General features: G+C 41.0%; 1 protein-coding gene across 4 annotated transcripts in view; it reads right to left on the bottom strand.

Annotated features, from left to right (window-relative positions):
• Positions 1-12,540, bottom strand: part of DCLK2 (doublecortin like kinase 2) — a 197,323-nt gene that overhangs the window by 67,633 nt on the left and 117,150 nt on the right. For all 4 annotated transcript variants that reach the window (XR_011316970.1, XR_011316971.1, XM_069744050.1 and 1 more), the window contains 4 exons: positions 10,895-10,989; positions 6,981-7,047; positions 4,989-5,097; positions 2,294-2,351 (listed from right to left, as the gene is read on the bottom strand). Coding sequence is in view for 2 of the 4 variants with exons in the window: in XM_069744050.1 (XP_069600151.1) it covers positions 2,294-2,351; positions 4,989-5,097; positions 6,981-7,047; positions 10,895-10,989 (329 nt within the window). In the remaining 2 variants the exon portion in view is untranslated. The remainder of the gene's footprint in view (positions 1-2,293; positions 2,352-4,988; positions 5,098-6,980; positions 7,048-10,894; positions 10,990-12,540) is intronic.

Here is a 12,540-nt window from a genome sequence, read left to right as displayed (position 1 = left end):
GCGCATAGTAACCAACGGCTTCTACATTGCACATACGTCATGAAATTATCGCTCCAGCGTCGTACATTGCAAAGTGTGACAGCAGTCTACGAAGCTGGAGTGATATTGTTACGATGCTGGAGCGTCACGGATCGTGCCGTCGTAGCGATCAAAATGCCACTGTGTGACGATACCCTAACATCATCAGTAACTCAAGATAAGAAGTAGCAAGTGAAAGGCCAAAAATACTGCTCAAGTGTCCTGAAGAGTCTTACTTTTTCAAGCTATCAAATGTTACAGCATTAGGCTAATTGTACAATAGGATAGCATCATCTAAATGGGTTAAGTAAAGTAAAAAAACTGTACCATTGAATTGGAGGACATTGATACCTGACTTTAGTAATTGCAAACATATAGTCTAAGTTTAACCAAAATCTGAAAATTCAGGCTTTGTAAGACTATCAAGCACATATGCCAATTTTTAGTTATTTGATCCTCTAAATCTAATTTATGCCTATATTTTCCTAATTTCACCAACTTAAACTACCGTATATACTCGAGTATAAGCCGACCCGAGTACAAGCAGAGACCACTAATTTTGCTACAAAAAACTGGGAAAACTTATTGACTCGAGTATAAGCCTAGGGTGGGAAGTGGAGCAGCTACTGGTAAATTTGAGAAATAAAAATAGATACCAATAAAAGTAAAATTAATTGAGACATCAGTAGGTTAAGTGGTTTTGAATATCCATATTGAATCAGGAGCCCCATATAATGCTCCATACAGTTCATGTTGGGCCCATAAAATGCTCCATACAAAATATGCCCCACATAATGCTCCATAAAGTTCATGATGGGCCAAAAAGATGCTTCATACAAAAAATATGCTCCACAAATTTTATGATGGGCCCCATAAGATGCTCCATGTTAAAATATGCCCCATATAATGCTGCATAAAAGGTTAAGGATGGCCCCATAAGATGCTCCATAGAATATTATGCCTCATATAATGCTGCACAAAGGTTGATGGCCCCATAAGATGCTCAATAGAATAATATGCCCCATATGCTGCTCCATAAAGGTTGATGGCCCCATAAGATGCTCCATAGAATATTATGCCCCATATAATGCTGCACAAAGGTTGATGGCCCCATAAGATGCTCCATAGAATAATATGCCATATGCCCTGTATGCTGCTGCGATTAAATAAAAAAAAAAAAGACATACCTCTCATCCTGAGCAGGCGGGGACACCGGAGCTCTATGGGGGCCAGGTGTGGGAGTCGACACTGGCTCAGGCCCGCGGCACTTGCGATATTCACCTGTCCCCATTCCACCGCCACACACCGCTGTGTCTTCTGGCTCTCTGCAGTGACTGTTCAGGCAGAGGGCACGCACTAACCACGTCATCGCACCCTCTGTCCTGAACGTCACAGCCAGAGGATGCGGAAGACAGAGCCCGGCAGTGGAACGGGGACAGGTGAATATTGCATGGCTCACCCTCCCCCGTCATACTCACCCCATCCTGGAGCGGTCTCTCTGCAAATCCCTGCTTCTCCGATAGTCTCCGGCGTGCGCCGGCAGCTTGTTCCTGTGTTCAGCGGTCACGTGGTACCGCTCATTAAAGTAATGAATATGCGTGCTATGCCTATGGTAGTGGAGTCGCGTCCATATTCATTACTTTATTGAGCAGTACCACATGACCGCTGAAAACAGGAAGAGCTGGCGGAGACCATCGGAGAAGCAGGGACTGCAGAGACTGCGCTGGGAGCAGGTGAGTATGATGTGACAGCCGCTACTCCTGCCGCTCTCCCTCCCCCACCGACCCCCTGGGACAATGACTCGAGTATAAGCTGAGAGGGGCACTTTCAGCCTAAAAAATGGGCTGAAAATCTCGGCTTATACTCGAGTATATACGGTATTTAGTGCTGATGCATCATGCACAAATTCGATGCCAAAAATATTTATACGCAGATTGTAATGTAACAAAAGAGGTAAAAAGCAAAGGGGGTGAATATTTTGCAAGCCGCTATATAACATAACACTAAAGATCCACATAATAAATGAGCATTGCCATTTATTGCCTGGGTGCCTCATATGGGACCTGTGATAATGTGAAGAGCACTAGTGGTCTCGCATGTCTCGGCTTCTCACATAGGTGAGGGTCCCAGAGGTGGGGTTGGCAAGCATCAGACATTTATGACATATCCCTTGTATTTGCTATAAATCAAGGCTAGGAATACCATTATAATGAAGTTACAAAACATTAAATATCACCAATAAATAACAAACTGCCAGCACTAAAACCTGGATTACCTTTCCACAGCATTTTGCCTTGTCTATAATTTTTAATGCGTATTCTTTTCCTGTTGATCTGTAAAGAAGGGAAAATCTCTATTATAGTATGAAACAGTGTGTCTTTCAAATGTGACATTTTTCCTAAATTCAGCCACCACACAAGTAATTTCAATTTATTGTGTTTATAATGGAAGTAAAAATCCCATCCAATAAAAAGTAACAACAGACAGAAGATGCTAATACTGTTTTAAATTAGTATTTCTTGTTACAAAGCAGCCACTAATTATCACTTCTGAATTATTCCGTGTCAGAAGCTGGGCCTGTGACTCATGCAGTCTGTTTTATATAAGACACAGAACGCTTTCCATTGGTTTAGGGCTTTGACACCGCACAACAAACACGTCCTATTTAAAAGTGTTGACAGAGATGAGTATAAAGATACACTGTTACATTAACCAGTTTTACCAAAAGTAAACTATGCAGAACCTTAGGGCATGCACTTAAAACCAACACTTTGGTGCAACATGATGGTCCATCAAGCAAATACGTTATGTGGGAAGTATTGAGACATGCGTCTTAATCACTGAATTTAGTTTTTTCCAGTTCCATTGGCACAGATGAATAAAATCTAGCCCCTTGCCATGCTGTCTGCCTTTACAAATAATTGTGAAAGAATGGGTCGATTTTGTGCTCCTGCAATAGGATGCCACCATTGTAACAAGTTTGTCAACTTTCTCCTTCCTAAATGTTCCAGGATCAGTGAAAGTTTAGAAATCACCGCAACTCAGCCATAAAGCATCAGACCATATAGTGCATATAATTCGAGAACGGTCTTCTGTCTCACTAACTGCAGAGCTCCAAACTTACACTAGCAACAACACATGAAAAAACTGTGCGCGAACTTCATGGCATGGGTTTCCATGGCCGAGCAGTTCTATGGCACAATGCCAAGAGTTGGATAAAGTAGTGTAAGCACACCTCTACTGGAAACTAGAACACAAGAATCGTGTATGTTCCTGTAGAGTGGCAAATCACGCTTCTGTAGAAGGCAGTCTGATGGTCAAGTCTAGGTTTAGCAAATACCAGGAGAACCTTCCTGCCTGACTGCATTGCGTGAACTATAAAGTTTGGAGGATGAGGGATAATGCAATGGGGATGATTTCCAGGGGTCAGCCTCAGCCTAGGCCCATTAGTTCCACTGAAGGAAAATCTTAATGCTTCAAAATGGAAAGACATTTTGGACAAATGTCTGCTTGCAACCTTGTGGGAATGGTTTGAGGAATGCCATTTCTGCTCCAGCAATGACTGTGACCTAGTGCACAAAGCAAGGTCCATAAAAACATGACTGAGTGAGTCTGGTGTGGATGGACTTGACTGGCCACACAGAGCCCTGACCTTAACCCCACTGAACATCTTTGGAATTACGGCAATTAAAATGGAAACTACGATCCAGGCCTTCTCGCCCAACATCAGTGCCTGACCGTATAAATGCTATTCTGGATGAATGGGTAAAAAATTCCCAGATATAATTTGATTCAGAAATAATATATTATTGCACCGTGTTAGACAGTGGATAGGAAAATATTACAATTTGAGAGTGCTCAGTAGTTGATTCCTTTTAATGGCTTATTGAAAAAAAGGTAACAAATAGCAAGCTTTCGAGACTACTCGGCTCTCTTAATCACGTGCACACATTGAGTATTTTACATCAGTATTTGTAAGCCAAAATCAGGAGAGGAACATTCAGAGGAAAAATATAAAATAAACATGTAAAACATGTCATCACTTCTGTATTTATCACCCACTCCTGGTTTTGGCTTACAAATACTGATGTGAAATACTGACCAAATACTGAACGTGAGAACATGGCCTTAGCCAATAAAAGGTATCAACTACTGATGACTTTCACATTTTAATATTCTTCACAGACACGCTTGTAAAAAGCATCCCTAGAAAGGTGGAAGCAGGTTTATCTGTAAATGGAGGGACCAACTCCATATTAACGCCTGTGGATTTAGAATGGGATGCCTAACGAGCTCCTAAAGTTTTAATGTGTAGGTCTCACAATACTATTATCCATGTAGTGCACTATTATCCATGTAGTGCATCTATGAACAGTCACTGTGCTCTGTGGGAAAGAAAGGACAAAGTGTAGGACAGAGCTTCTCAAACTGGTGTCACTAGTTAGGTGCCCTCAGGACACTGATGAGTGCTCTAAAGCAGGGGTCCCCAACTCCAGTCCTCAAGGCCCACCAACATGTCATGTTTTCAGGATTTCCTTAATCTTGCCCAGGTAATAATTGCATCACCTGTGCAATGCAAAGGAAATCCTGAAAACATGACCTGTTGGTGGGCCTTGAGGACTGGAGTTGGGGACCCCTGCTCTAAAGTAACCTTGATTTACTGGATAATTGTGGCTGGCACTGTGCTTGGTATTGTTTTACATTAGCACCCTATCCACTTCACATCCATACGGTTCTTTCTCTTGCATGAATTTCAACCACTGCTTTTGCACAGGCATCACCACGGTATGGATGGGGGCTTCAGATAAAAGTAGAATGAAACGCTCTCATGCTAAATGGAGACAAGCTTACAAAAACATTTCTTTCCTCTATTCAAGTTCACATTGACACTAGGAGTGCCTAATTCATTTACATTACAATGGAAAAGTATCAATAACAAAAACAAAGTTTAAGATATGTATCATACACACCTTTCAACACATTCTTTTACAACAGCAAAGTTACCGTCTCCAATCACTTTCCCTATTTTATATTTCTCCAGGATTATGGAAGCATCAAGATACCTATTTCCATTAAGTCCTTGAGGGAAAAAAATGAATTGTGAAATATAATACACCATACCAAACAGCTTATTAGTTTATTACTGCAAATAATCAGTTGTTACTTATGATACAGCATGTAATTCCTACAACTTTCTTATTAAGCAAAATACATATTAGTTATTAGATATGCTACATACCATATGTGCAATCACAGATTGATCGGTTTGGGTAGTAACTGAATATTACTGTATTATATCACATCCAAATACGCCACAAGCGTCACACAATATTGGTGAAACATCGCGCCACGATCTCTACCCTATTACTTATAGTTGACACTAAGGATAAGCTTTATTTTTTTGGGGGGTTCTTGATAAGGAGGTAATTTTAAGGTCATTTTAATACTTATTTTGTTAGGTTAAAGCTTTTCACCAGCAGTAGCACAGCGCTTTCCTTGCTTTGGCAAGGATGATCTGGTGTCACATTTGTTGTGCTTTATATTTGACTTCAAAATTTAGAACTAAATAACAAGCTATATATCACCTAATTTACCATTATAGCCTAGAAAACAAAGGACAACAGTGTGCCATATTCCAGAAAAAAACACTAGAAAAAACGCTGTTAATTTGCAGGTTAATAGCGTTATTAACCTGCCCGCACTTACAGTAGTCGAACGATGATGGGAGATAAACTTTATTTTCCCCGGCAGCGTGCAGGTTTCAGTCACGGAGGTGGCACTGACACCGTTTCAGTCACCGCTCTGAGTATACACATCGGCGGCAGTAACCGCGCCCCCGGCCCCGACTGACATTCCCTTTGCACTGGCGCCTGCTGTCAGTCAGGGCCAGAGGTTACAGCCACTGCTCTGTGTACTCAAAGTGGTGACTGAACCAGCGATGGTGCCAAAAACCTGAAAGCTGCCGGGAGAATAAAGTAAATTTTCTCCCTATAACATTCAGCTAAGTCCAGACGCAAATTAGTAATGTTAGGCTCCTTTCACACTAGCGTCGGAATCTCCCCGTCGCAATGCGTCGGGGAGAGATTCCGACGCTAGCGTTTGCTGCATTGCACAATGGGTGCAGCGGATGTATTTTTCCGGCGCATCCGCTGCCCCATTGTAAGGTGCGGGGAGGTGGGGGCGGAGTTCCGGCCGCGCATGCGCGGTCGGAAAAAGCGGTCCGTCAGGAGAAAAAAAACGTTACATGTAGCGTTTTTTTCTCCCGACGGTCCGCAAAAGCACGACGCATCCATTGCGACGTGTGGCAATCTGTCGCAAATGCGTCGTCAATGCAAGTCTATGGGGAAAAAACGCATCCTGCAAGCACTTTTTTTTTTTTTCTGCAAAACGACGCATTGTGACGGATTGCAGAAAACGCTAGTGTGAAAGTAGCCTTATTAACCTGCAGATTAACCCCATATCCGCAGGTTAGTAGCATTTTTCTGTTGACAGGTTCCCTTTATTGCAACATAGAAAATATCTATATTTCATTTTTTTTGCACAGTTTGTACGGTTTTACTTTTATCATTTTAATATTCAAGTTTAACTCATTTTAAAATTCTCCACCTGTATAGTTTCTAGCGTTATATGGAAAAGTCCTAATACATAGAGGATATAAAAGTCAGCCTTACTGTTCATTCACTGATATTACTATTAGTTACGTAGTATAGAACCAAATCACTAATAAACAGAAAGACATCTAAAAAAAATTGGTTACATTTAATTGTGAGATTTATATGGGAGCTACCTCTCTCCGTGGATTGTATACACCTGCCCCTACATAGCAAAGGTAAAACTATTACCTCTATAAATCGGGAAAATGCGGCAGTGTCACACACATTTACAGATATAATGACTCATATAATCACTTATATAATAAGTGGCCATTGGAAGGTCAAGCATCAGTGTGTTACTAAACCTACCTTCAGGACTATAAGGAGCGTCAGGAAGACCATTCACATTAGACGTTGATCCTGAATGAGGCGATATCTACAAATGTAAAGATTTCAATTATGACAAGCTCCTGCATAATTTCCTGATGGTTGGATTGATGACAATACCCAGGCTATATACTGAATGCTTCGTCTGCTCTAATGAGCACTTACTGAGATGAAAATCTTGAAGCACCTTTTCTGAGAACACTGTTGTGCTGTTCCTTTATTGTTCCTCCGGGAAAGGCATAATTACACACAGTCTGAAGCTCCCCATACACATCAGAAAGCTGTGGGCTGACCGCTATCTCCCCCAACTCCTCAATACACAGGAGCGCCTGGTTCAGCCCTGTATTCTCTATGAAAGAGCCACTGCCAGACTCATCTGGCGGCAGCTTATCTCTAGAGATCCGCTGTAGGAAATGCAACTAGGCAGGTACTTCTCTCCCTTGACATCATCTGTTAGGGGAGAGTTGGGAGGCACCCATACCCATTAGACTGCTGATGGATCCCGTTATTGCCAGATTCCATGGACTTTAGCCATAATGTGTATGGCGGCCTTAACACAGCCAACGATGATTAGACAGTGTCAAGAGTCTTTAGGGTCATACCACTTTGATGAGAGAGTGGCAACATAGTTTTCAATTTATTCATACATTTCCAGGAGGAATAACAGAGGAACAGCGCAACAGAATTCTAGATGCTGCCGGTCAGTTTGGTTATTCCACAGGGCCTGTCAGTACTTCTGTTCATGTATAATTAAGTGCACACAGGATGCAGAAGTTATTATTTTACGTACAGTATTTTAATACTCTTGATCATTCAGCGCAGACATCCAAAAATGTCTAATAGTTGAGATGATTAACAGAACCCGCCTGACCACAAAGTGAAAAGAAGACATATCCAGACCATTAGTCAGGAATACATTTACAGTGGGTATGGAACATTGAGAATTTGAGTATAAAAGTGCCAAATGCAATTCCAAATGCTACAAAGACAGATTTTACAGTTTCCAAATCTAATGCACTAATCTTTTCATCTGTGAACTCACTGACCTTCCAGCTTTACTGTATACAGATACTTTTAAGGACGAGCACAGTGATAAGAATAGATTATATGAATAATATTGGAAACATAGTATACTCTACATCACTTTCTGCATTTCTGGCTCCGGTTTTATTCCTGTGTAATTTGGCTTGTGTGGCAGAGCTTCTGAACATTCTACTTTATTGAGTTTTGGCTACATATCTACAATAAAACAATATTAGTGAGCACTTACTGTATCTTAATATTTAGGCACTTTAAAGGGGATCTGTCAGCATGATTTTGCTATGTAATCAAAACCACCATGATAGGGACCCTGCTTCTAGTGATGTCACTTACTTGGCTGTGTTTTGCGGTTTTTTTTTTATCAGAAGGAGACTACATGACAACTGACCTCATGCCTACTAGTCCAACCCACCACTGATTAGTAGCTTCCTGTGGGCAGGTTATACACAGCTCAACAACTGAGCTCTGTTAATTGTGACTCTATTACAACTTCTGCATCCAGTAAACCAAGTAATACACAGCTGGAATCAGGGTCCCTGTCCCTACCTTGTTCTGAGGTCAGATTACATAACAAAACTTGCTGACAGATTCCCTTTAAGTTAGGTGGCATTACTTTATGAGACTGCAATACGCTGCACACATCTACTCCCATAATACTGCAGTGCGCAGGCGCCGGAAAAGGTCAAAGAGCCCCGGCGCCTGCGCACTGCATACTTTGCTCTGCCCTCAAGAGGGCAGAGAAGTACGCCTGGGCAGGAGCCCAGGAAACTGCGTGGATGACGTAGGGATTCGTCATCCACATGAAGCAAGAAGGAAGATGGCGATAGTAAGAAGAAGGGAGGCTCCGGACCAAGAAGAGCGACACCTCTCGGACCGGACCAGCCCGCGGGTGAGTATAATAAAAGGTCTTTTTCTTCTCTTAAAGGTCGGGTTGGGGTCAGATATACAGCATTATAGAATGCTGTATATCAGTCCTGAAATGTGGTGGCCGTATCTCTTATCGGCCAAACCTGGTGACAGGTTCCCTTTAAGTGCTATTGTCTGACACACATTTATTTGTTGATTATTACTGTATATTTCTTTAACCTTGCATAAACACATCTATGTGGCATGCAATACCTATCTGCATTCATATTCATACAATAACCAGATGAAGGGTATCACACTGCAACGTTCTAATTCCGTCTATGTCACTTTCCTTGACACTGTGCGGGGGGCACTTTTTGTAACTGGGTGAACATCCATGCGAATAATCTTCACAGTAAGTATAACCAATATCCCCTGGGGTACAGTTTCTCTGCTGTTTTATATACGATTCAGGACATGGTGACAATAAACATTGTTCTGGTTTCTAATCAATTTTTTAGGTTTGATTTTTCTCTCAACCATCGAGTCTTTAGAAAACTGGCATTATATGATGTACTACTACCAAGCACATTTTGGATAGTGACCCAGTGTTCAATTACACAAACGGATCCAAACACTGTATAAATCACAGCCTGACGGCAGGTTAACCTATAGATCGAGATGAAAATGAAGGGGAGATAGACCTCGAGCAATGGTCATAGTTTAGGCATACATGGGACCTTTTCTGGGAAGCCTAATAAAGCAAGCAGAAATGTTCTGACAAAGCAAACAACTGATTTATAGTAATGCTGACGTCGGGAATATGCTGCCAAATAGTAACAGTGCAATCATCCAAGTATTTATTGGGCTCTCGTCACCAAACTGCAGAAATAGACAAATGAGCCTGCTGTAAGATAAAAGCAGCAAATGTGTCCGTTATTCAGCGGTATGGAAGATCCTTCTATGTGATAACGTCAACACTTTATCTACCCAATGTCTTCCTTGTCAAACTTGTGGTTCAAGATTAAAGGGACATTAATACGTATTTACATCATCTTACCGTCAAAAACAATAAAAGCTCATATCCACATTACAGTGTTCAGCTGTCACTTGAGGAGCCGGATTCATTATTGCACTTGTGCCTGTCTCTTGTGCAGCTTTCAGTGTTTTGCACCTTTTTCCTTTGCTTAAATAATATTCATCTTTCCATTTGAGTTTTTTTTTTTTTAAAGTCACTAATTTATGTGTTTATCTGTGTTTTTTATTTATTTTTATTTTTTTTTAGTTGGTGAAGGTGCTTTGCTTTATGCTTTTCCACTTTTTCTCGACCAAAGCTATTTTGGACAAAACTATGGATTAAGTAATACCTTGAAAGAGCGTTTTAGCTTTCCATTAATACACTTTGGGTCTTTATGTTATTTTTGAGTTATTTTGGTCCTTGTTATGATGTCATATCTTAGTTATTGAATGGATCATATATTTCAAAGCGATTTTGATCTTTCACTATCCTTGGTGACAAATTTACCTCTAAGGGCACAGACAGATGGCCATACAACTAGTGCGAGGATTGCACTGCACTGCACGGACTGGCCCGCCACCTCTCCTGACCTGAGCATGACAGCGTGATGTATCTCTATGCAGCTGTCACGGTCAGGAGAGCAGTACGAGGATTGCGATGCGACCCTTGCATGAGTTATATGGCCATCTGTCTGCACCCTAAGAGAAGACTTGGGTAGTCAAAAGTAAATCTTGTCCTAGAGTAGTATTACCTGACATCTTCACTGAAAACTTCAATGTTCTGTGCTGACTGGGTCCAAATCAATGATATATCTGTTCACAGATGAGGGTCTCGAGCAAATTGACACCCAAGTCACGTTCTAATATGGGTGCATATATGGCACTTTATAAACACTGCTCTTTCTTTTGATGGCAGTCTACCTAAATTTCCGATGGAGTCAGTATTCTAGTGAGGTTATATTGATGATATATGTTGTTGCTTTCTAGCTTACCTTTAGACCTCGATAACTTCCTGGACTTGTCGGTGATGAACATGAAGATTTTGTAGATTTTGGGGTGGACATCTGACTACTTGGAGTTCCATTCACTAAGATACAAATTACAATGATACAAAGAGTTAAAAACATTGCATGCTACACTATTATATGGCTGTAGTCTAAAACATTATGAAAAATACCAACGTTGTAATTAACATGGGTGAAAACATGCAGCCGGATCATCCATAATATTCCAAAGTATTATACCTCTAATCAGCCATTCAAGTGTGAATACTTAAACCTGCCATCAGGATAGACCCCTGTAGATTGTGAAATCTTTCCAATGCTGTACTAATGCAGAAACCACCATATGCAATCTGCCACAGCCTCTTGCTGATCACCTGGCTGGGAAATATCCCAGAACATATGGTAATGGGCATAGCTGGCACACCTTGCCTACTTCGTACTTACTGTCAGGCCTTCAAGACAGGTGTTACTGCCAGTTCTGCAGGTGGGAAATATCACCTGTGATTCTAGTACACAGTACAGATGAAATATTATGTCCCCTTTTATAAAGTCAAGGGGGTGATTTATTTGTTGTACTTGCGTCTACCAGTTTGACACACGTACACATACACTCAGTGGTGGTCCCTGCAAGGGTCTCTCTCAGCAGTAGGCTCTCCAAAATCCACACAAAACTTGTCAAACCTAGTTGTAAAGCAGTTTTACTGGTTTATTTAATAAAACTAGCACATTGTACATATAATACACAGTAATGTGCCAACGTTTTAGGCAGGTGTGGTAAAATTGCTGAAAAGTAAACATGATTGAAAAAAAAAATGTTAAATTCTTCTAGGTATACTTGCACAAAGTCTATGAAGGACCTCAGCAAGGAGATCATTCCAAACTTCTTAGAGAACTAACCATAGATCTTCTGTCTCTTCATGTAATTCCAGACTAACTCAATGTTAAGATGAGGGCTCTGCTCTGTGGGAGTCATATTTGCACTTTCAGGACTCCTTGTTCTTTACAAATAAAATAGTTCTTAATGACATTGGCTTTATGTTTTGGATTATCATGCTGCAGAATAAATTTGGAAGCAACAGATGCCTCCCTGATGGTATTGCATGATTGGTAAAAATCTGAATTACTTAGTACTGATGACACCATTAATCCAAACCAGATATCCAACTCCTTTTGCTGAAATACAGCCCCAAACTTGCTATCAACCACCACCATTTTTATCTATTTATTGACACTCGGTATTGTTCTGCTCTACAGCTCCCATTCTGTACAAGCTGCCTTCTGTTACAGCCAAATGTTTAACATTTTGGCACATCAGTCCAGGACACCTGCTGCCATTTTTCTGTACCCCAATTTGTTATGCATACTTGAGCCACTTGGCCTTGATTTCATGTCAAAAGTATGCTTTTGCCACAGTTGTTCCAAGAAGACCACTTTTGGCCAGAATTCGCAAAACAGGAGATGGGGGTAGATGGGTCCCTCGGGTTGCTGCAAGTTCTGAGCTAATGGCACTGCTGGACATCTGATTTAAAAAGAAAGTAATCATGATGTATCTTTCATCTGCTGCATCAAGTTCCATTAAGTTTCCTTTGTCAATCACTACATTCCTCAATTATTTATTTTTCTTGCATTTTTTT

This window comes from Ranitomeya imitator, chromosome 1 (assembly GCF_032444005.1).
Source record: "Ranitomeya imitator isolate aRanImi1 chromosome 1, aRanImi1.pri, whole genome shotgun sequence".
NCBI lineage: Eukaryota > Metazoa > Chordata > Amphibia > Anura > Dendrobatidae > Ranitomeya > Ranitomeya imitator.
This window is presented reverse-complemented; position numbering and strand designations above follow the sequence as displayed.